The following is a 24209-nucleotide window of genomic DNA, read 5'->3' as shown; positions in this document are numbered from 1 at the left end:
CTCTTCCACAGTCCCGCACACTAATGGTTGCAGAAGCCTATCTTGTTTCATCTCTCTAAGATTACTGGTTGGTGGAAATGAGCTCGTTGGCATCTACACTTGGCACTTGCAATCCCAGAAAGCTCAGAACACTTGATATTCTACCCCAGAGGGATCTCAGCACAGCAGAAGCATCAAGAATCAAAATCTTAAGCCACCCACAGAGAAGCTTATCCTCCTCTGAACAACTGCAGCTAAATGATCAGAAGCCAACTAATTTGTTCAGGAGAAGAGAAGCAATTGGTTTTGGCTTCTCTTTTGGCCTTGTGGACGTACTACTGCAACTTCAACCCACTGCAGCAGCTGAAGGGGCTCCATGCGAGCTAACTGTAGCTCCTTCTGGCCTTGCTTTCTGTGACAAAGTAGTGGGATATGGCCCTGAGGCTGTTCAAGGACAGCTGATTAAGGTATGAAAGAATTCTATCCTACCACACTTTTGGACCAATAAGGTTTGATTGAGAAAATCAAAGCCTATTTTTCTATTCTCCAACATGGTTTTCTTGCTTATTTGTTGTATTTGCTTAAAACTAGCCAAATGTTGAGAAATCTAGTGGACTAATCAGGGTCTTATGTATCTGGGTCCTGAAATAGTACTTTGACAGCTATACTTCTTCAAGCATCCCATGAGGGGTACTTTAATTTTTTATACTAATACAAATGCACAGGCACATTACATTGGAAAGTTGGAGAATGGCAAGGTGTTTGATAGCAGCTACAATCGTGGGAAGCCCCTTACATTTCGTGTTGGTGTTGGTGAGGTATGCATGTATATTAGTATATGGAATATGTTCATAATTTGTAGCAACTGGTGTGCTTGCCTGGACCAAAATCCAATAAAGAAATTTTACTTCTTTGAGATTTGGATTTCCCACTTCCCTAAACTGGGTGGTGTCCTGCCTTCAAAATTTTGATTTGGTAACTCAAGAACCTTACTTAATGATTTAGGGCTTTTGTGATCATTGGCTGAAACTCTTGTCTGCTAAAGCCTACAACATTCCTTGAATGACAATCACTTTTAGTGGGATTAAGATTTTTAATCCGAATAAAACTATTTGTACCACATTTATAGATCACGTTACTAATTATATCTTTCACAAAGATAGAGCCATGTGAGACTCATTATGCAAATGGATTTCACTTATGTGAAAAATATAGTCAATAATGTGACATGTAAATGTCGCACATGTAGCGATGCTCTTTTTAACTCTCTAATTGGACTGAGTTTTGTATTCTATAAATCTCATAGGTTATCAAAGGTTGGGACCAAGGCATTCTAGGTGGTGATGGAATTCCTCCCATGCTTGCTGGTATAGTAAAATCCATGAATGCAGTGATTGCCCTTGTATCCATAATCCTATAATGAACTACAAGAAGTTGATCTTTTTCCAACTTAATTAGGGGGAAAACGCGTCTTGAAGCTCCCTCCAGAACTTGCATATGGCGTACGAGGGGCTGGGTGTAGAGGAGGTAAGCAGTAATGTTACATTGATACTTTGACAGGTTCTTTATTCCTTAATAGTTGCTTTCTTTACTACCATGTATTTTTCATTTTGTGTCATCTGTTTGTAGAACCTAATGAAGTCTAAGATGGTAGGTTCTTTCTCATTGCTTACTCTGCATGATGCAGGCTCATGTATTATTCCTCCAGATTCAGTTCTTCTGTTTGATGTGGAATTCATTGGCAACGTATGAGAAGTGTCCCAAGAGCCAGCAGTGCCTCAATCATCTCCTCCTTTCTTTCCCCTCTACCTCTTGTGAATTGTTTTCCTAATGTGTTCTTGGCTGTTTTTGGATGTCATCATATTGTGTAGAGGGTTATGAGAAGATTAATTATACGTCTAATTGCGAGCATACAGACTATTTTAGCCAACAAACTTTATTTCTTCCAAGGCTAACTCGATGTTATTTATCACCATAAAGTGATCAATTTCCCCAAGTCTTTCCAACTTCACAAGAGCAATGAGATTTCATTAGTCAAAAAAGGAAGGAACAAAACACACCCACAAAATGAAGAGGAAGATGTCAAAACTTTGAAGTTTTTGTTCCTTCGTTAGGGTTATGTTTCACGGAATGGAATTTCATAAATCTTATATCCTTTCTCATTCCCCGAGTTTTTAGAAACTCACAAGATGCTATATTTTCATTCACTATTTGGAGAAAGTTGAGAATGATAACAATTTTATGGAGATATCAATATAATTTTTTTTCGGAAGTATAAATATAAGGGTATAATTGTCGTTATCATCTATGATAATGTTAAAACTAGAAAATGAAAATGGAAAACTCACCTCCTGGAAAGAGGATACATATTTTGTGGGTTTTGTTAATTTTTTATAACCATTTGAAAAAGAACCCCACTCTTCCACTTCCTTTTTGCATTGACAAAGCATGGTAAGAGAATCTCATCTCATTTCTAATTCTTATGCTCAATTCTCAATTTCTAATGAATTTATGAGGGGGTTATTCAAAGTTTCAAACCACCCAAAACCACTAAGTTAACCACCCCTTATTTTTTTGCCCATTTTTTCCTATTTTGCCCCTATATTAAAAAAAAAACACATTTTTTCAATTTTAGTCGGCCACCCATCCCCACTACCGGCACAACCCCACCCCTCCTCATCGCCGGCGCGACCCCACCCACCCTGATCTCCCTTTTCTCTCTCTCCAAAAATAAGTTTTTTTTAGTACAGGGGCAAATTAGGAAAAAATGGGCAAAAAAATGAGGAGTGGTCAACTCAGTAGTTTTAAGTGGTCTGAATAGTCCCCCATTTATGAAACAGCACTACCGGAAGGGAATATTGTTGAAGGTAACTTGGGCCAAGATCTGGAGTTGGGCTGGGCTGGCCCCATAGTTCACGAAAACAAAACAAAAAAAGTAAATAAAATCCCAATCCTCCACTAAATCACAGAAATGCAAACAACCAAACAGACCCTAATCTCCGTGACAGATACCGACAAAGCTCACCCTCACCGAAGCTATAAATACCAAAAATAAACGAGTTTTCACCCTCTTAGTTTTGTAAAACCCTAACACCCAAACCCAAGAGGCAAAGGCGGTGGAGTGGAGCAGAGACAATCACAATGGCGAAGTCAATGAGATCGAAGAAATTGAAGAGGCTCAGAGCTATTAGGAGAGAGATGGTGGAACCATTCTACGACAAGAAAGACGTTGCCAAGCTCGCTGCCCAAGAAGCTGCCCTCGCTGCCCCTAAGCTGCCCGTACGACCACCTCCTAACGCCACCTCTTCCATGGAGGTTACTGCCGTTAGCACCGCCACGGCCTCAACAAACGGCATGGGTATGCTCTCTTTTGCTCTATACCCTTTTCGCGTTTAAAATAAAATTCACGTACCTATGTGCTAGTTTTTGCTTAATTCGTTTGAAATTGTATGTCTACGCTATACGTCGCTCTATTTCTTCCATACCCATTTGCTAGATTTTTGCTTAAATTCGTACAAACCCACTTGGCTTCTCTGGTGCTCTGCCCTTGCAGCTATTAATGTAGAATGATTGAAAATGGTCTTTTTGGTTGCTGTTAACATGTATGCATAAAGAAAAAAAGAGAGAATGACTATGTAGTTTGTGACGGATTGAATTTGAGAGGAATTAAGAATGACAGAAAACACAAACTTTAGTTAGGAACAAAAGGTAGTCTTTTGGCCTTTTATGTATTTCATGACTAAATAGTAAATAGTAAATGCTAGATAGTCATGCTTATTAGCTGAATTTGAAGGTATGTGTAATTCTGTGTTGTGCTACTTGGTAGGATCACTTTTTCCAGTACATTTCCTTTCTTGCCTGTAAAACTAGTTATTTTGCTAGTCCTGTTTTTGAGAACATATCCCCTTGAAATTTTCTGGAATTCGTTGATACAAGTAAACAAAAAAATGAGACATAGATCAGATGCTTTTTTTCAGCAATTTTTTTTTTCCAAGCTACATGGATTTTTAATTTCTGCATCGTTTGATGTTCGATAATTGTTCAAACTTTTGGTAATTCTCTTGATGTCTCTTCATAAAAGACATCCTTTTTGACAAGTGAGATTTAAGAGTTGTACAATCCTTCGATTGCAGTCAGTGGCACCATGAGTTAGTTATCGATATCTCAGGTATCCCATCATTATTCAACCTGGCATATTAATAATATGTCATGTTGAGTATATATTTAGCTAGTGCTCTAATGCTCTTAATTATCAATAAAAGACAATACATGACGCCTGCATTTTGGATGACCATATTCTGCAGACAAGAAATGTAGAGTGAAATTTGAGTTTTCCATTGGCATATAGCATTTTCTTGCTCATCAGCATCAATTACTTTTATCTGTCTGCAATTTTCAATTTTAACTGTCTGGATGTTGTCTTGTTCCTTTAATAGATGTGGAGATGGCTGATGGCACCCAAAGCAGGAGTTCATTAAAGCCTGTTGGTGGGATAAGTAAGAATTCCAAAAGGGTATTTAAGGTGGGTAAAAGAAGGCGTCATGGCAAGGGAAGCAACGGCAAGGGCATGGGCGGCAAGGTTAAGAAGCGTCACATTTAACTCTATAAGCAGATCAATGCCCCATTGTTAGGCACAATGGGATAACATTATCTTTAAGGTTGATGCGTCTCGTATTCTGATTATATTTTATAGAGATTTGAGAGTAATTTTCAGAAAATTGTCACTGTGGGCGTACATGTGATTATGTAAACGATGAATTTAAGCAGCAGATATGAATGATTTTCTGTAGCCCACAAGGAAGCTAATTCAAACGCTTTTAGTTAATGAAACGTTTTTGTCATCCAACCCTTTATTGCGCTACATATGAGCTGTCTTTCAATTACAAATTTACAAGTGATATTCTGCTATTCATGTCATAAATGAATAACCACGCCTCAGATCAAAAAAGCACGTCTCATTAACTCTTGATCACTAAGGTGTCACACTCCATCCATGCTACTCTCTCTAGCCTGCCACCACTGAAAGTTGATCATAAGATACATCATCCCCGGGGCATTTAGTTGTAAGAGGAACTCCACATAACGATGGATTTCCCTCATAAATGGCTGCATCATTGAATCTTAAGAACTGAGGGACTCTTCCTACCAGGTTATTATATGACAAGTTTAAGTGTACCAAAGAGATCATAGAAGACAAGCTCTGAGGAATTGGCCCTGTAATGTAGTTATGTGACAGATCAAGTGTTTCCAAATTTTGTAAGTTTCCAATCTTCTTGGGAATGCTTCCACTTAAGTTACTCCTTGATAAATTCAAGATCTGCAATGCAGAAAGGCTTGTTATCTCATTAGGAATTCCTCCTGTTAAGTTATTCCCTGAAAGGTTGATGCTATTAACATATGCAATGATGCTGCCGTACTCAGGTTCTCTTCCTTTCAGCACAATTCTTATTTGCCCTTCATATGTTTCCCTGTGATTACCATAAACCAAAGCTGTAAGGTTACCGAAACACTTGGGAATCTCCCCTGAAAACTCATTTTCTGAGAGATCTAAGATGTGAAGAGTTGGAAGATTGCATATTAGTTGTGGGATGTGACCACCAAACATGTTTGACCGAAGACGAAGCATGAAAAGTGATGGTTTCCTTCCTATCCAGAGGGATAGGTCTCCAGTGAATTTGTTGCTGCTAAGATCAATGCTTGTCAATGATGAGCAGTTCTGCAAGGAAGAGGGAATATCCCCACCAAGACTATTGTCACCTAACATCAATATGCCGAGGGAAGGAAGCAAACCCATTGAGCTTGGAATGTTACCAGATAAACTATTTTTTGTCACATCCACAGCCCACAAGGTATATGAATGGTACCAACAATTGGGAAGTTCTCCAGAAAATTGATTGCTTCTGAGAGAGAGAATTTGCAGACTCTTTAATTCACACAAGGAAGAAGGAAGGTTACCATCAAGATGGTTCCAAGAAAGATATAGCTTTTGCAATCTTTGCATTAGCTGACCAATATTTTCAGGAATGGGTCCTGAAAACAAATTGTCATGAAGAAATAGCTCAGTTGCATTAGTGGACCAAAGTGGGAGAGGGCCATCAATGTGATTCGAACTCAAATCGATAGTATTTAGTTTTGGAGATTCCAACCTGTGTGGAAGCTTCCCTTTGATTTGGTTCTTAGAAAGATCCAAATACATGAGTTGAGAGGATAACTGGGAAAACCACTTCTCTTGTATGGTGTCTGAGATGAAAGCATTTTTCACAGTGATAGTGGTAAGTTCACTTTGAACCTGAAGCCACATAGGAAAGCTAGGACCTACCCTGCAGTTTTCAAGTTGGATAGATTTGAGCCTAAAAGGGGGAACCCACTCATAAGTCACATTCAAAATGAGGGACCTGGTTGGTTCTGTTGTAAGCCTAAAACTTTCTAAGCTCTTCAGATTCATCAAGTGGGTTTCTGTTAGGACACCTTCCCAAGAATTTATTATGAGGTTCACAGCAACTAGTTTTGAGAGCTGACCGAAACTTTTCGGAATTGTCCCATTCATCCTATTATAAGCCACGTCTAATACTCTCAGGGCTGATAGTTCTTCTATAGACACTGGAATTGAACCCCAAAAAGAGTTAAATGAAAGGACAAGATGTTGCAAATTCTTTAGCAATCCTAGTGATTCAGGCAATGTTCCAACCAGATTGTTGGAACTTAAATCTAGTGACACTAAGCTATTATTTGTGAAACCAGCAAAACCACCCAAAAATGCATGAATGTCACCACTGAAACTGTTTGCTGAAAGGCGTAAAATCTTTAACTTACTAAGAGTTCCAAATAGTCCAGGAATCTGACCCTCAAGGTTCAAATTATCTGATAAATCAAGGACTTCGAGAGATTTCAGGTTTGCAAATTCAGCAGGAATAGGACCACTAAGAAAATCCCATCTCAGATAAAGTTTTGTAAGGCTGGTAAGATTGAACAACCAACGAGGCATCAGAGAGTTGAACGAATTCTCTGACAGATCAAGGACTGAAAGTGAGGTGAGGTTAATGGATGGAAGTAAAAGTGGAAGGCCTTGAAGTTTACAATAATGCAAGTTTAACTCCACCAAGGAAGGACTCAAATTAATTGCTTGCAGCCAATTTTCTCCAACACCATTGAGTTTCACAAACCCCATATTAAGATGTTCTAAGAAAGAGAGACCTGAAAGCCAGTGCAGACTGTCAACATGCAGTTCATAAGTGCCTGCACTGCTGCTGTATGAATCTGCATAGAGGTCAAGATATTGCAAGCTAGACAAATTCCCAAGATGTGGTGGAACCTCTCCAGAAAATGATGCAAAAGAAAGATTGAGGTACCTCATATATATCAGCTCACCAAAGAAATCAGGAATCTGGGTTCCTTCAAAATCATTCATGCTGAGATCCAGATAACTCAAATATTTCAAGCCAATAAAAGAATGATTTAACTTACCACCCAAGCAAGATCTTTTATAAGCTGCTCTGTCACCAACCCCACCATTGATTAAATGATATGGATTTCTAAGGTTGAGCTCTCGGACATAGCCTAATGTGCTGCAGCCAATCCCTTCCCATTTACAGCAATCCTCACCAACCCATGAAGAAAGCCTACCAGAAGGATCAGTTAGACCATTCTTGAAGGCAAGAAGTTCCTCTCTCTCAGTCCCTATGCATTCGACACTCAGATGACTATTGCCTGAACAGAGTTTGATGAAATCTAAATATGAAGGTGCAAGAAACAGTGAGAGCAAGTAAACAGCGAGCCAACAACACAAACTGAAGTTATCACTGAGAACCATACTGTAAGGTTTTGTTTGAAGCCTTAGGTAAAGAGCGCAAGTGAATTTATATGAGCTTGATTTCTGAGTACATCTAGTGCTGTTAAAGAGTTAATGGATTTCCCACTTTTAACACTCAGAAAATAAACAATGGTAAATGTTTGTTCTTGTACCCCATTAATTTGCCTGGTAGCATGCGCACTAAATATGAGTGTGGTTATATGGTCAACTGATCTGCCTCTTCTATCATTTAGATATTTTGTATCCACTATCCACAAGGATAAACATCAATTAGGAATTTAGGATGAATGAGATAATTTCTGAAAGTTTCGGAAGGATCAGCAACGACATCATCAATAACATTAACTGCTTTTGTGTCCGTTGGTACAATTAATTTGCTTGCTACTCTTCCAGTCTTCCACTTTGAGAGTTGGCCCTGGGCTTAAGCTTAACCCATCAATATGGGCTTCTGACCCAGAAATTTGATCACTACGCCCAACTTTCAATAACGACTAAAAATGACTAAATCCTAAACATTTAAAATTATTTTTTTAATTGAAAAAAAGGGGAGAGGCTAGTAGTCAGTGACCATTTGGTTTAATGGCATCCAGTTTTCTCTTTGTTGAAGAAACTAGGAAAGTTCTGAATTCACTTCTCATGTAGCACAATTGTTAAAAAATCAAAAAAAGAGGCACAAGCTAGAATTGGCTGGCTTTTTTAAAGATTAATTTTAGGGTCTTTTTTAAAACTATGGTCTGGGTATAATATATGACAATTGGGTATAAAGATCAAATTTTTGAGTGGAAAATCCCCCATCAATATTCCTTTACAGTGGGTTTGGAAGCGTTTAATTTTTTGGGTTAATTACAAGCTAGGGGGCTCATGACCATCCAAAGCAAAGAAAATTAAGTACAAATAAGTCTTGGATTTACACGGTTATATGATTGAAACAAGTAGAGAATGAACATCCTATATATAAGTAACAAAGATAAATTGATCGAAAACTAATGAAACATTAATTTCTAAAAACTCTTGAAAACTAGTACAAAAAGTAGTAAGTAGTACAAAAAGTAGTACAAAAAGTTATGTTTTGGTTGCCCTGACTGGCCTGACTAGTAAGTAGTACTAAGACAATTGTATTTAAAAAAAAAAAATGTGCACGGGAAAAGACATAGATAAACATTAAGTGCAGGCATTAATTGAACAACGCATCCCTAGCAGACACGTACAGAAGGGCAATAATGGGCAGCGGCAATTAATAGGCATTTCGTGGACATGAGAAGGGCACACAAGTTGAGAACCAAGACCGAAATCGTGCAGATCACAAGGATCACATCGACAAACGTACAACTCCAGCAACGTGCCTATATATACCGAACGGCAAAGCCAAACTGACAGACAAAGACAGAGGCATGCAGGTCAGTTGCAATGGTCAGACACAAATTAAACAGAGCAAAAACGGGTATCAAATATAACATTTTTGGTTTTTGTTTTTTAACAAGTAAGTGCATGTACGTAAGTGGGTTTTTGGCTCTTCATCTAACCCAAGAAGAAAACCGAACAGGACTTACGCCGTCAGGAGCACACCCACTATGACCAGGACATCTTCCATGGACAGTGTCACAGTGCCATATATATATATTGTTCTGAGATTTAAAGTGAAAGAGAGAGAGAGAATAGCTTTTCTGTGAAAGAAGAATAGCCACCATGCATGCATGCGTCTGTCTATAATATGCAAAACATGTACGTATTTAATCTATAATTTTCCATTGGCCAAAAAAAAAATCTATAATTTTTCAATTATAAGTGGTCAATGGGTAGCAGAAGATGTGGTGCAGAGAGTACAAATAAAAGCCCATTATTTAGACATTTAATCATGATAAATATGACTAAATCCTAAACATTTATAAATTCAGAGAAAGAAAATAGTACCAGCCTAGCTTGGTTGGCCTCAGGGAACAGACCAGTAAGGGTCACGACCCAAACCAAACTAAACTGACAACAAATGAGTCTTGGGCCCTCGGTCTAGCAGCACCAGCCCAATCCGCTTGAACAAACTTAACTACACTCTTTCGGGTTTTGAGGATCCAGTACATTGTGAAAGCCCATACTGAAGCCCAGTGTTTTTTTTTTTGTTGGAGTCATGGAGTGTACTGAAGTCAAGTATAACCAGTTCTCTGTAACACCTATTTTAGTTAACTAATATTAATGAAACTTTTTGAATAAAAAATAAGTTTACACAATTTTGATGTCAGTCCTTTTTTCAATTGCATCTAGAGAAGGCATTAATAGATTTTAAATTCCCTTCAAATGTACTGTCTATTTCATCTATGTAAAATAATTAATCCACCACTTGGATCATAGACTGTGATGCTTTTGGCCAATCAAGTGAAAACAATGACCTCTTAAGTGAAAAAGAAGGAAAGTATTAGTATATAGGCTTTTTTATCCAAATAGCACCTGAATTACATGGGGTGTGCTTAAATACCACCCAAACTTTTTTTCTTGCCAATATACCACTTGAAATTATTAATATGTGCTAATTTACCACATAATATCTATTTTTCTGTTAAATCATCAAAAAATTTCCCAAACTTCCCATTTTGCCCTTGAATACAATAAAAAAATATTATTATTTTAAAAACTTTTTTTAAAATATAATTAGAAAAAAAATTAAAAACTAAAAAAATAGAAAATGGAAATACCCTTTTTTTTAGGGGGTTTAATTAGATTTTTTTTTAATATTTAAAATGCTTTTTTTATATAAATGATGAAAATACCCTTGAAATAAACAGAAAATTTAACTAAAATGACGGTAAGTGGTAAATTGGCCAATATGTGAAAATTCAGGTGATAAATTGGCAAGAAAAAAAGTTTAGGTGGTATTTGAACACACCCTTTATAGTTCAGGTGCTATTTGAGTAAAAAAGGCTAGTATATAACCAATTGTGAGTTTGTGACTTATAAAAAAAAATAAAAAACCAATTGTGATGAATTGGCCGCACCGTACCAATTGGGTTTTCCAAGAATTTAATGCCTTTTGCCTTCTGGCAATGAAGTTGACCAATGACTCGTGTGTCCAATGAGATTCAGTGGGTGAGCTAGTTAAATCTCTCCAACGGTGATGCACAGACTGCCCTGTATTTAATTGCTTGCCCCTTTCTGCACTCAAACTTGCCTTGTAAGGTCAGCTATTTTCCCTTGACTATCCACAGAAGACTTGGGAGTTGGGATGTGGAAATATTATTATAGTCAAGTCATCCTACTATTTATTTGTTTTTTTTGGTGGAGATTAGTCTTCCCCTTATTTAATTGACCTACTGTATAGTCTGTATAGATAATTATATGCCACAGAATTTAGGCAACGAATTTATGTAAAATCCCAATTCTAATGAGTTGCCTCTAACATACTATTGTCTAATTTGTTATATAGAAAATTATTGTAAAAAGTTGTTTTACTTGAATTGAGAAAAACCCTGTTTTGTATATTTATCATAATATTTAGAAAGGTGATGAGTATTGCAAATAGCGCTTATATCATTCTATGAGATGAGAAATCATATTCAAAAGTCAGAATTATGTGAAAAAGAAAGAAAACCAAAATTCAAAAGAAAAGAAAACTCCAGTAGATACTAGGAAAACATGAGTTTTAGGACTTATCTCAATCCCTATTCAATTGTCATGGAACATGATTCAGCTCAGGCTGATTATAAAAACTAAGCAAGTAATTTTGGATTGATATTAATCTGAATACAGGTCATCCCTATTCAATTGTTAAGGCATGGAACATGATTCAGCTCAGGCTGAATATAAAAACTAAGCAAGTAATTTTGGATTGATATTAATCTGAATACAGGACAAAACATTTAAACATCATGCAAACCTTGATAGTTGTACCAAACACATAAAAAATCAATTTGCTTGCATCATAGTGCTTTTTATTTCAATAATGCTAAAAAGTCTTCCATTGGTTATCCCATATAAAAGTAGTTTAAAGGGAAGTCTTTCAGGTCTTGCTTAAAAGCATGGTGTACTTCCATAGTTCCATTGTTGAATTTTCAAGTCACCAAAGCATGTAAAAGTAAGTTCATTCAGAAGATTCAGTTTCGAAAAGGACAAAGCTTTATAGTTAAGAATGCTGTGGTCAGTATAGATAAAAGAGGTCAGACTCAGACTCATATGCATGTAAGTTTCATGCATTCCTCTTATATTTGCTAATTACATTATTGTACACTCGAATATGTATAAATCTTTACTTATGTGAAAGCATAATTAGTGATGTAATCAATAAATATTGAATATACTATAACAATGAATTCTCTTCAAAATTATAACACAGATTTTGGCACACTGTTTATTTATAGGAAAGCTCATAGCTTTATAGTCCCTATGAATCTATGAATTATACGTAAACTAATTAACTCTCTAATCAAGTTTATAAAAGCAAAGCAAACCCTTCAAAATGAAGAAATATACATCAATAAGCTTTAAATAAGTTTATTAAACTACTTTCTCAACCAAAGAATTATATATTACTATTTAACAAACGCGAGGAATTAAATATTACCAAATAAAAAAGTCTTATAATTCATTAGAAAAAGAAAAAAATTGTATGACCTCGCTCTCTCTCTCTCTCTTTCTCTCTCTCTCACTTCTTCCCATTTCCTAGTAGTTGTTCCGATGACTCCGTCCACCAGCCTTTTCTCTCACCTGTCGTTTACTTTACGTTATAGCTCGAAAGAGAAACTTAAACCCCTCTCTATAAGACAACAAAGAAAGAAACCTCACTCTGTCTCTCTCCGAACCAACTTTTCTTATTTTGCAGTTCTTCCACCCGTAGACCGTTGCCAAGTCCATTCAAACACGTCCTCGTTATCCTCCACCTCTCTTCTCAGAGCCCCAAAACACAGAGAACACAGAACCCATTAAGCTATTAATCACAAACAACCCAAAAGAGGTAGCTTGCTAGCTGATGATCAAAGCCTGCCTGCATGGCTTTTATCCCAACAAAGCTCACAGTTCTGTTTGTGGTACTAGCAATTCTTGAAAACCATGTCTTTGTGCATGCACGTTTTGTGGTGGAGACAGGTAGTATTAGTGTTCTATATCCAATGGGCCTGCGCTCTAAGCATGATGGTGCTATAGGCAACTTTGGTCTGCCAGACTATGGAGGCTCCTTAGTGGGCTCTGTTGTTTATCCTGAGAAAGGGTCAACTGGGTGTGAAGCTTTTGAGGGTGACAAGCCTTTCAAGTCTCGAAATTCTCGCCCCACCATTGTTCTTCTTGATCGTGGAGGTAATCAATTCTCTATGCAGCCAATCTCAAAACTTTGGTCTCCCCCATTAAGATGCTTGTTTTTGATTGATGGCCACCAATAAAGTCTGTCTAGAAATGGGTATTTGTTGGTTTTTGCAAACGGGGTCTTTTTATAGCTGTTTCCTTTTTTTGTTCTGTGTTTTCAATTGCTTTCAAAAAGCAAACAGATTTAGCAGATGAGTGATTGTTAGTTTTGCTTGTTTGATTTGAATTTGATTTAATTTGGGGAGAGTACTCGCTAGGGTGAGATGTTTACAAAGATGGGAATTTTTCTTTTTATGGGTTTGTTGTTATTGGAGATTGTGGATTTGAGCATATGCTTTCATGTGGTTGCTCTGCTTTTGCCCTGTTCTCAGATTTTTCCTTCAGTTTGAGTAACATGACTTATCAAAAGTCCCTTTTCAGTCTTCTACTCTATTACTTTTTAGCTTTATCTTTGCATTAACTGTTCAATGGATGTAAAATAGATAGAGGGTTCTTTGTATTTTGTAATTCTTCTGTGGCAAGGTATAGCATCCCCCTTTTTCACTGTAAGAAGACCTTACAATTCTTTTCTTTTTCTTTTACATGTTTGGTTTTATTTTTTGGGGGTCAAGGTCCGCTGCTCTCTTGTCTATGTTTGAGATTCTAGAAAACTGGAAGAATAATTGAGAAGGGAACTTATGTCAAAGCAGTTCCTGTTCTCATTTCTCTAATCTATGGTTGTTGCTGTTGAAATTCTTAATTGGATGAAAGGAATAAAAACAATAATTTCAATAGCCTATAATCATATTGTTTAGTAATAAAAAAAACTGAACCCTGTTATTACTGTTTGAAAGTGACAGATTGATTCAAAGAGTCTTATGTTACAAATTATGGTACTCAGATTGTACTTTGATCTTAATGCTATTTTCCATGTAGGTTGCTACTTTGCTTTGAAGGTGTGGAATGCTCAAGTGGCTGGAGCTACAGCCGTTTTAGTGGCTGATAGTATTGAAGAGCCTCTAATAACAATGGATTCCCCACAGGAGAGCACTGATGCAGATGGTTACATAGAGAAGATTGGAATTCCATCAGCTTTGATAGAGAAATCCTTCGGTGATAGCTTGAAGGAATCTTTAAAGAACGGTGAAGATGTTGTGGTGAAGCTTGACTGGAGAGAGTCAGTGCCCCACCCTGATCAAAGAGTTGAGTATGAGTTCTGGACAAACAGCAATGATGAGTGTGGTGCTCGCTGCGATGAGCAAATGAATTTTGTGAAAAATTTCAAGGGTCATGCTCAGATTCTTGAGAGAGGCGGTTACGCCCTCTTCACACCACATTATATAACTTGGTATTGCCCTCAGGCTTTTGTCCTTACCAGTCAATGCAAGTCCCAATGCATAAACCATGGGAGATATTGTGCACCAGATCCAGAACAAGATTTTGGAGAAGGGTATCAAGGGAAGGATGTGGTATATGAAAACTTGAGGCAGCTTTGTGTGCATAGAGTTGCCAATGAGAGCAATCGGTCATGGGTTTGGTGGGATTATGTGACAGACTTCCATATCAGATGTTCCATGAAACAAAAGAGATATAGCAAAGAATGCGCCGAGGATGTCATGAAATCACTTGGTACATGCTACTTTTTTTCTATTTCTCTGTATAAAATAATGCTTTTTTTGTGTTTCTAATAGACTTAATCTGATTGCTGCAGATTTGCCTGTTGACAAGATTAAAAAATGTGTGGGTAATCCTGAAGATGATGTGGAGAATGAAGTGCTAAAAGCTGAACAAGTAATCCAGGTCAGTCTTTTACTCCATTTCCCTATTTCATACCTCTTATATTGTTAATACCCAGAGCTGGTCTTGGTTCAATGTACATGTCATTCAAAACCACAATATTCAAACATAGCCCAAATGGATTTAAATTTAACTGATTTTTATATTTAGCACAAAATCATCTTATTGTTGCTTTTTTATTTTTCTTATATTTAGGTTGGACAAGGATCTCGTGGTGATGTTACCATCTTGCCAACATTGGTTATTAATAATGTTCAGTATAGAGGTTTGTTACTGCTTGCTTAGTAGCTCTATTGTTCTTTTCCCACATAAATATGTGTTTAATTGTGTTGACCTCTGCAGTTTGTTCCCATCCTTTTGGAACATTTTATACTATTTGAGAATGCTGAAGTTTTTAAATTTCTTGATCTTAAGGAAAATTGGAGAGAACTTCTGTGCTAAAAGCCATATGTGCTGGATTTAAGGAGTCAACTGACCCTCCAATTTGTTTGAGTGGAGGTTGGTGTGCTTGTTTCATTTTCCAGTCTATACTGATTGCTGTTTCTTGATGTTTGGATAATGAACTGATGCTTTCTCCCAATCCACTGTGTTACTTCAACAGATCTTGAAACAAATGAGTGCCTTGAGAGGAATGGTGGCTGTTGGCAGGACAACCAATCTAACTTAACTGCTTGCAGGGTATACAGAAAATTCTACATTTCACTTCTATGGTTGATGCCACCTCTGAAAAATCTTTCTATATGAATTACAGATTTTAACTGCATGTTAATTGGTTCCTTTTGTCAGGACACATTTAGGGGAAGAGTTTGTGAGTGCCCTGTAGTGACTGGTGTTCAGTATAGAGGCGACGGGTATACATCTTGTGATGGTAAGCGTTCTGTTTATGACAAATGCAGCAACTTTCTCTCAGAATCCGATCAATGAGCCTTGTTTCAGGTTCATTTTGGTTACCACAAAATCCCTTGGTCATTAAATTCATAACTAGGCCATCAAAGAATAATCATACAAGTCCAACCCAATAATAAGTTCATACTAGGCCACCAAAATCCCTTGGTTATTATTAGATCTTCTGTTCTGTAGACTCCAGATATTTCATTATTGTTTTACCTATATGGTGGGATCTTAAATACTCCTTTCTTGACAGCTTATGGACCTGCAAGGTGTGCAGTAAACAATGGAGGTTGCTGGTCAGAATCTAGAAATGGATTATATTTCTCGGCTTGCTCAGTTCAGTGATGTTTATCCTAATCTTTCACTTTATTACTGGTTTTCTGTGCTTATTGAACAGTTTTTTCTTAGTTTTTTTACTTATTAGAGAGTTCTGCTGTAGTTTCATGACATTGAACCTCAAAACTTCGTTTGTTTCTAATCAATTTTTATTTATTTATTTATTTTATACAAGTAGAATTCTGAGTTATCTGGCTGCAAGTGTCCAAAAGGCTTTAAAGGGGATGGCCATAAATGTGAAGGTGATTTTGAATTCTGAGTGTGACTATTGAAAAATAATTTTCTCTTGTGCACGAAATATTCAATTTTTCAAGGCCTTTTGAAATCTAATATCCATAAACTCATCATTTTCATCCTTTGTGGTTGTGCATCAGATATCAATGAATGCAATGAACGAATGGCTTGTCAGTGTGATGGTTGCAGCTGTAAGAACACTTGGGGTGGATATGACTGCAAATGTAAAGGAGGACTTCTATACATGAAGGATCAAGATACTTGTATTGGTAAGACAACACTTTTCAATTACTATTCATGCTATCCAAAAAAAAATTGAGATAATCATCTCTGTTTTCTCATTAAGAGCATATTTAGTTTCAAAATGGTGGGGATGGTGGTCATCCTATAAGATTTTATATTCATCTATTTAAACGCAGAGAGGCACGGATCGAGATTCGCTTGGTTTCTTACTTTCCTGGTCCTTGCGGCTGTGATGGGAGTTGGTGCAGCTGGTTATATATTCTACAAATACAGGCTTCGAGTAAGTTTATGTCCATCTTGGTTACTTTGAATCTAAATTATGAATTGTACCCTTGTTACAAATTTTTACTTTCACTTGCAGTCTTACATGGACTCAGAGATCATGGCTATCATGTCACAATACATGCCTCTGGACAGTCAACAGGCTAATGGAGTCCATACTGCAGACACGGAACCTCTACGACAAGGCTCAGTTTGAGGTAACTAATCCATTGACTTTGTGAGCAGTCTTCCTCTTAGCATGTTTTTAACAATTGTCCTGAGAAATTTTGCTTCTATTTGCAGGAACAAAAGCTAGACAATCAATGCTTACTGAAAATGCATCACCATAAGAGGGACAGTTTAATGCAAATGTTTCATGTAGATACTAAACTTCATTTAGTAGCTCTTAGGTAAAAGCAGGGAAAGGTCCAGTTCGATTGCGGTGCACCAACTTTAGGTCGAAGTTGTGAGATATCTATCTATATACAAGAGATTTTCTTCACATTACACTCTTTTCTGTGGGTAGATAAAAGTGCTCATATGTAAATTTCGGTGAGGAAAAACAAGGATTTATGTACGGATAGGAACGGACAAAAGAAAAGCAAAACAAATAAGATAAAAAGGATTGTAAAACTAGATTCCCCTTCCTTATTGTACAAATTCTTAAAATGCTATCAAAATATCCTTCCTTATTGCACAAATTCTTAAAAAGCTATCAAAATTCTTTTACGATTATGCTTGCAACATTTATGACTAACACAAGTGTTTATGAGCAACAAATATTTAAGACTTCAATACCTCGCTCATGCTGTAAGTACCATTGCGATTTTAACTCGATAGCAACTATTTTCACTTTTTGTAGCTGTCTCCATACTTCTAAGAACATATATAATTAGAATCTTCATGACTTCATGTATAGCTTTCTCCCTATTAAGGTTAAGTACGCATCTACTTCTGCGTGATAATTAACTTTCACACATATCCATTCTCCCATCAGTAGCCCTCTTTGCACAAAACCCAGATTTAGTTCACTGAGGGAGTATAAAATCATAGGTCAACTAATTTATAGTATTCAACTAAAAGGGAGCTATATGTTCTTTTTCTACACATGTCCTTTAAATAAGGATTGATTTTCTTTGTTAATCTTCACTGCTAAACTCGTACCTATATTTTAATACCTACAGTTGGAAATAAGAAATTAGAAATTCACTAATTCACAAATTTAAAGAACTGAATATCAATCAGATTCAACACTCAAATTCAAGAATTAAAAGAAGTCAGACATGGATTCTTCCTTAGAGATTCAAGCGGGCAAAACAAACAGTGTTCAAGATTAAGTTCAGAGCTATCAAATCATACATTCACAAATTTACAGAAATCAATATCGATCAGATTCAACCACTAAAATCAAATATTCCTTAAAAAATTTAGATAAATTAAGAATTTAAAGAAGTCGGACGTAGCGAGAGAGAGGAACGAGGAGTGAGCTATGCTTTTGCAGCTTTGCTTCGTGTGGCGGGAGGAAATTATTATACTTAGTGACATCCCAATTCATGGTATGACGCTTCCAAAGTTATGCCAAACAGTTTCTCAAGTCGTTTTTTAGAAAATATCAAGTCGTTCCTTAGGGCATCCCAAGTCGTTCCTTGAAAATTTCAGTTCGTAGCTCGATGCATTTTAATGGTTTATACATTTAATGCATTTCAAATTGTACTTAATGACATTCCAAGTCATGTCTTGACATTTCCCAAGTCATACCATAGAGTTTTTCAAGTCGTTGTTTAGGGAATCTCAAGTCGTTCCTTAGGGCATCCCAAGTCATTTCTTAAGAATTTAAGTTCGTACCTCAATTCATTTTAATGGTTTATACCCTTAATGCATTTGAAATTGTACCTAGTGACATAACAAGTCATGTCTTGACACTTCTAAAGTCATACCCTAGAGTTTCCTATATCGTGTCTTAGGAAATATCAAGTCGTTCCTTAAGGCATCCCTAGTTGTTCCTTAAAAATTTCAGTTCGTAACTCGAGACATTTTAATCGTTTATACCCTTGATGTATTTCAAAATGTACCTAGTGAAATCTCAATTCATGTTTTGACACTCCTAAGTCATATCCTAGAGTTTCTCAAGTCGTGCCTTAGGGCATTTCAAGTCGTTCCTTGAAAATTTCAATTCGTACCTCGATGCATTTTATTGGTTTATACCCTTAATGAATTTCAAATTGTACCTAGTGACATCTTAAGTCATGTCTTGACACTTCTAAAGTCATACCTTAGAGTTTCATATGTTGTGCCTTATGGAATATCAAGTTGTTCCTTAAGACATCCCTAGTCGTTCCTTTGGGCATCCGAAGTCGTTCCTTGAACATTTCAGTTCCTAGCTCGAAGCAATTTAAATTGTTATACTCTTAATGTATTTCATATTGTATCTAGTGATATCCCAAGTTAAGTTTTAACGCTTTCAAAGTTATATCCTAGAGTTTCTCAAGTCATTCCTTAGGGCATCCCAAGTTATTTATTGAAAATCTCAATTCGTAGCTCAAATCATTTTGAATGTTTTATACCCTTGATGCATTCCAAATTGTACCATACTGACTTCTAAGTCATGTTTTGACGTTTCCAAAGTCATACCCTTAAGTTTCTTAAGTCGTGTCTTAGGGCATCTTAAGTCGTTCATTAGGGTATCTCAAGTCGTTGTTTGAGAATTTTAGTTTGTAGCTCGAGACTTTTTAATTGTTTATACCCTTGACATATTTCAAATTGTACCTAGTGACTTCCCAAGTCATGTTTTGACGCTTCCAAAGTCATATCTTAGAGATTCTCAAGTCGTTCCTTAGAGCATTCGAAATCATTATTTGAGAATTTCAGTTCGTTGATTGAGACATTTTAATTGTTTGTACATTTTATGCATTTCAAATTGTACCTAGTGACATATCACGTCATGTTTTGATGCTTCCTAAGTCATATTCTAGAGTTTCTCAAGTCGTGTCTTAGAACATCTCAAGTCGTTCTTTAGGGCATCCCTAGTCGTTCCTTGAAAATTTTAGTTCATAGTTCGAGACATTTTAATCGCTTACACCCTTTATGAAATTTATATTGTATCTAATGACATCCAAAGTCATTGTATGTCACTTCTAAAGTCATACTATAGAATTTCTTAAGTCGTTCCTTAGAGAATCTGAAGTCGTTCCTTAGAGAATATGAAGTCGTTCCTTAGGGCATCCGAAGTCGTTCCTTGAAAATTTATGTTCGTACCTCATGGCAATTTAAATTTTTATAATCTTGATGTATTTCATATTGTACCTAGTGACAAATTTTTGACGCTTACAAAGTTATACCTTAGAGTTTTTCAAGTTCCTTGAGAATTTCAGTTCGTAGCTCGATACATTTTAATGGTTTATACTCTTGATGCATTTCAAATTGTATCTAGTGACATTCCAAATTATGTTTTGACACTTCCAAAGTCATACCCCTAGAGTTTTCTATGTCGTGCCTTTGGGAATATCAAGTCGTTCCTTAAGGTATCCATAGTCGTTCCTTGAAAATTTCAATTTGTAGCTCAAGACATTTTAATCGTTTAGACCCCTTAATGCATTTCAAATTGTATCTAGTGACATTCTAACTCATGGTATGACTCTTCCAAAGTCATACCATATAATTTTTCAAGTCGTTCCTTAGGACATCCCAAGTCATTCCTTGAGAATTTTATTTCGTAGCTCGATGAATTTAATGGTTTTATACCATTGATGCATTTAAAATTGTACCTAGTGACATCCCAAGTCATGCCTTGATATTTCCAAAGTCATACCATAAAGTTTCTCATGTCGTGCCTTAGGCAATATCAAGTCGTTCCTTAAGGCATCCCTAGTCATTTCTTAAAAATTTCAGTTCGTAGCTCGAGACTTTTTAATCGTTTATACTCTTGATGCATTTCAAATTGTACCTAGTGACATCTCATCTCATGGTATGACGCTTCCAAAGTCAATCCATAGAGTTTCTCAAGTCGTTTCTTAGGGAATCTCAAGTTGTTTTTTAGGGCATCCAAAATCGTTTCTTAAAAAAATTTATTCGTAGCTTGAGGCAATTTAAATATTTTTACTCTTGATGCATTTCATATTTTATCTAGTGACATTATAAGTTAAGTTTTAACTCTTCCAAAATTATAGTCTAGAATTTCTCAAGTCATTTCTTAGAGCATCTTAAATCATTCTTTAAAAATATTAATTCATACCTCGAGACATTTTAAATGTTTATACCCTTGATGCATTTCAAATTGTACTTAATGACATCCCAAATCATAGTTTGACGCTTCCCAAGTCATACACTAGAGTTTCTGAAGTCGTGCCTAATGACATCTCAAGTCGTGTCTTATCATCTTAAGTCATGCATTAGTACATCCGATTTTGTTTTTTGAGAATTTCAAATGTTTATACCATAAACTCTCAAAAATAAAAATTGTATTTGTATTTACCAAATTTTTTGCGTAAATATGTATAAAGGGGTCGCCTAGGGCCTCCAAAACTTTTCAACAATTTTTGGTTTTGTATTGTATGTATATATTTTCTCTTTCTGGGGGTTTAAATTGTGAAGTTGCAGCGGAAGCACAGTTCAGAAACTGAGAATGAAATCAGTTCAGAAACCATTGCAAATCCTCTCCCTTTTCTCAAAATCCACCAAGACACCACTATCATATTCCTTTTCTTCTTTTGCTATTGATTCCATAACTACACCAAAACCAACCGATCAAACTCAAACTCAAAGTCTAACCCAAGACGAGCTCACAAAGATCAACCTCCTCATCCCACGCCTCTGCCTCTCAAACCACCTCGACATAGCAACCCACCTCACCATCACAGCCCTGCTCACAAACCCACCTCTCAAAGCTCTCTCTCTGTCCTTTCTCATCCACTCCTTCACTTCCCAACCCGACATGGCCCGACCTATGTCACTTTTGACCCGCCTCAGGTACAACCCACTTTCACATTCCTATCTCACCCCCATCACAAACATGCTCATTGCCTCATATTTCAAGAAAAAGAAATCCAAAGAGGCCCTCAAAGTGTTCAACTGGATGGTGAGGCCAGGCTCCCCATGTGTGCTTGATGAGAGAGTTTGTGGGGTTTTGGTTAATGGTTTTTGTAAGAATGGGATGGTTCTTGATGCTTTGAAGGTTTTGAGGGCCATGCTGTGTGCGAATATCGTGCCGGGATGTGGTCCGAGGAAGTGGGTATATAGGGGTCTGTTGAGGGAGGCTAGGATTAATGAGGCATTGGAGTTGAATGAGTCTTTGGGTTGTGTTGGGGATGGTGAGAAAGGTTGTGAATCAGAGGCTGTGAAGAAGGTTTTGGCTTTGTTGGATAACACTATTAACAATTGGACAGAGTAGAGCAGGTATGCTTTCCTGGGGCTACTGTTTATATGTATGCTTAACCTTGTTTTAATTTAGATTGAATGAATACTAAGTATTCTATAAGATGTGGACAATATTTAATTATGGTACTGAAATTGATTTATCATATGAGAATTGTTGTCTTTACCCCATGCTTGTAATATTTTCATTAATATTAATTTGGACTGAATAAAGCCATGAACTAAACTGGCCATCAAATGGCATTCTCTCCTGATAGGAATGTTCTTATGCTTTTGTGTGCTGTCAGAAAACACTGAGAATTTCTAATGTTCAATGTCCTAGTGAGCTTGTACTCGTCCTAATTGTTTTCTTGGGGTAGTACCTTTGTTCTGTCTTTAATTTGGTAGATGATGCTTTGATATAAGTATATAACTATAGATTCAGTTATTAACTATGCAATGGGAACCATTTCTGTGTGATTCAGGAATGATGTCAATGCAAAGATCATTCCTTTGTTAGGTTCTAGAGCAGCTATATCGGGAAAAGTGTTGCGTGTGGGTGTGTGTCTAGATTTAATAACTCAGTTGACAAGGGGCACAATTAAGTTCTTTCAATATTTACATATTCTTTTTCAATACCGTAAACCTAAATCAAGTATTTTTTTATCTTGCACAGTATGAATTGTTGCAACTTATAATTAAGTTCTCTCCTTCAAGTCTCCAACAACGGGTACATTGTTCACATATCCTATATTCTAAGATATCTTGGCCAACGACCTTAGCTTTAGGTTTCCATAAAAGATATATCTTTCCAAACCAGCTAACTGATTTTAGACACTACCATCAGCAGCATTTGACCATGCCTTGAGTGATTGTGATCTATCATTCAATCCACTTGTAGATTGTACTAGTTGTAAAGAAAACTTGTTATTTTCTCTGCTGGGATAGACTCTATTCTGATTTCTTTCTCAAGCCACAGTAGACTTTGTACCATCTTGCTTGATTTCAATTAAAGGCTACTGTTTTAATGGTTACAGAAAGTAGCTTTCCATTGGAGAAGCTGTGTTTTCTTTAAATCTCTAAACTGAACCATGCATCCATAAGCTCTAAGTTTGTATCATGTTCTTCTATGTAGTAACCTTTATGTTTAGGATCATGTTAAACAAGGCCAAATTATGCTTGTGGATATGCAATGGTGAGTTGTGTTATAAACTGTTTATAGAGTTGTATGTGACATGTCAGTAAGGCTCATGCCCTGACCCTGCTTTGTTGCTACTGTGTTTGTTTAATCTTCTCATAGATTATAATATTTCTATAACAGGATCTTGAGAAGGAATAATGAGTGACATTTTGTGAAGACTGTTGCTTCCTACATGCATGAGAGGAGCAAGATTCTCGCGAAGCTTTTGTATCCAGTGTTGCTGTTACATGTGACATAGCTGAAGGCTGAAAGGAGCTGCAAACTGTAGTCCTTCATATGCCATTTAGAGCTTCTGTTTAAGTGCATGGCAGCATGGGTGAAATCGTACTTTCTGAAGAATACCAGCATTGGCATTGAAGACTCAGACAATTCATAGATATCATCATGCAAAAGGCTCATTAGGTTTTGCTGTGCTCCGAATCTTTGGCAGAGTTTTTCTACCATCAATTGTGTGCTATGATCAAATGCTTAACAGAAGTGCTAGATCCCATGATGTCATGCCCGGAAAATGTTAGTTTTCTGCGGTGTCGTGTTTGTTTCTTTTTCCTTTTGATCCCTCGAACTTGAAATTGGAAGGTGCATATGTGATATTGTCAATATACCACAGGCATTAAAAAAGTTGTATCAACTGATGTTTTTATGTAATAAGGGAAAAGGAATGACTGAGTTCTGTCTGAGATAGCATGTGAAATGTGAATATAATGTTCAACTCGATCACTTGAGGGCCAATTATATCATTACATTGATGCCATAACCAGAAAAGATGCAACAGTTTACGTCATATTCAAGAGTCCATAGAGGATCTTGGTGGCCTTTGTTTATATCAGTCTACTATTTAACATTCGACCA

The 24209-nt window shown here is 36.6% G+C and overlaps 5 protein-coding genes across 5 annotated transcripts; 4 read left to right on the top strand and 1 right to left on the bottom strand.

Moving 5' to 3' along the window:
• The first annotated feature begins 12 nt into the window (after window positions 1–12).
• On the top strand, window positions 13–1975 carry FKBP13 (FK506-binding protein 13). Its single transcript, XM_086245698.1, has 5 exons — window positions 13–446; window positions 705–797; window positions 1286–1346; window positions 1438–1506; window positions 1667–1975. Exons 1-5 carry the CDS (start codon window positions 78–80, stop codon window positions 1729–1731), a joined length of 657 nt encoding a protein of 218 aa, XP_086101824.1. The 5' UTR covers window positions 13–77; the 3' UTR covers window positions 1732–1975.
• Window positions 1976–3039: 1064 nt separating this feature from the next.
• On the top strand, window positions 3040–4825 carry LOC147297483 (uncharacterized). Its single transcript, XM_086245578.1, has 2 exons — window positions 3040–3337; window positions 4416–4825. The coding sequence occupies exons 1-2, from the start codon at window positions 3121–3123 to the stop codon at window positions 4577–4579; spliced, it is 381 nt and encodes a 126-aa protein (XP_086101704.1). The 5' UTR covers window positions 3040–3120; the 3' UTR covers window positions 4580–4825.
• Window positions 4826–4833: 8 nt separating this feature from the next.
• On the bottom strand, window positions 4834–7907 carry LOC147297482 (disease resistance family protein / LRR family protein). Its single transcript, XM_086245573.1, has one exon. The coding sequence runs from the start codon at window positions 7787–7789 to the stop codon at window positions 4985–4987; it is 2805 nt and encodes a 934-aa protein (XP_086101699.1). The 5' UTR covers window positions 7790–7907; the 3' UTR covers window positions 4834–4984.
• A 4633-nt stretch (window positions 7908–12540) lies between these two features.
• LOC147297481 (vacuolar-sorting receptor 6-like) lies at window positions 12541–17521 on the top strand. The gene is made up of 13 exons (XM_086245654.1): window positions 12541–13063; window positions 13985–14677; window positions 14760–14848; window positions 15041–15110; window positions 15260–15343; window positions 15447–15523; window positions 15632–15713; window positions 15990–16072; window positions 16251–16314; window positions 16447–16575; window positions 16726–16829; window positions 16911–17028; window positions 17114–17521. Exons 1-12 carry the CDS (start codon window positions 12760–12762, stop codon window positions 17025–17027), a joined length of 1896 nt encoding a protein of 631 aa, XP_086101780.1. The 5' UTR covers window positions 12541–12759; the 3' UTR covers window position 17028; window positions 17114–17521.
• A 3860-nt stretch (window positions 17522–21381) lies between these two features.
• On the top strand, window positions 21382–24069 carry LOC147297480 (uncharacterized). Its single transcript, XM_086229567.1, has 2 exons — window positions 21382–22201; window positions 23481–24069. Exon 1 carries the CDS (start codon window positions 21432–21434, stop codon window positions 22194–22196), a length of 765 nt encoding a protein of 254 aa, XP_086085693.1. The 5' UTR covers window positions 21382–21431; the 3' UTR covers window positions 22197–22201; window positions 23481–24069.
• Window positions 24070–24209: the final 140 nt, after the last annotated feature.

Source organism: Dryas octopetala, chromosome 1 (genome assembly GCF_963921425.1).
Source record: "Dryas octopetala chromosome 1, drDryOcto1.1, whole genome shotgun sequence".
In the NCBI taxonomy this organism is placed as follows: Eukaryota; Viridiplantae; Streptophyta; class Magnoliopsida; order Rosales; family Rosaceae; genus Dryas; species Dryas octopetala.
Note: the sequence above shows the minus strand (reverse complement) of the source record. Positions and strands in the feature narration are given on the sequence as shown.

Excerpts from the sequence above, each read along its gene's own strand:
- FKBP13 (XM_086245698.1), top strand. The coding sequence starts at position 78 with ATGAGCTCGTTGGCATCTACACTTGGCACTTGCAATCCCAGAAAGCTC. Across the intron at positions 447-704 it reads TTCAAGGACAGCTGATTAAG|GCACATTACATTGGAAAGTT; the intron begins GTATGAAAGAAT and ends ACAAATGCACAG. Across the intron at positions 1,347-1,437 it reads AATTCCTCCCATGCTTGCTG|GGGGAAAACGCGTCTTGAAG; the intron begins GTATAGTAAAAT and ends CAACTTAATTAG.
- LOC147297483 (XM_086245578.1), top strand. The coding sequence starts at position 3,121 with ATGGCGAAGTCAATGAGATCGAAGAAATTGAAGAGGCTCAGAGCTATT. Across the intron at positions 3,338-4,415 it reads GGCCTCAACAAACGGCATGG|ATGTGGAGATGGCTGATGGC; the intron begins GTATGCTCTCTT and ends TTCCTTTAATAG.
- LOC147297482 (XM_086245573.1), bottom strand. The coding sequence starts at position 7,789 with ATGGTTCTCAGTGATAACTTCAGTTTGTGTTGTTGGCTCGCTGTTTAC.
- LOC147297481 (XM_086245654.1), top strand. The coding sequence starts at position 12,760 with ATGGCTTTTATCCCAACAAAGCTCACAGTTCTGTTTGTGGTACTAGCA. Across the intron at positions 15,524-15,631 it reads CTAACTTAACTGCTTGCAGG|GACACATTTAGGGGAAGAGT; the intron begins GTATACAGAAAA and ends TCCTTTTGTCAG. Across the intron at positions 16,315-16,446 it reads GGATGGCCATAAATGTGAAG|ATATCAATGAATGCAATGAA; the intron begins GTGATTTTGAAT and ends GTTGTGCATCAG.
- LOC147297480 (XM_086229567.1), top strand. The coding sequence starts at position 21,432 with ATGAAATCAGTTCAGAAACCATTGCAAATCCTCTCCCTTTTCTCAAAA.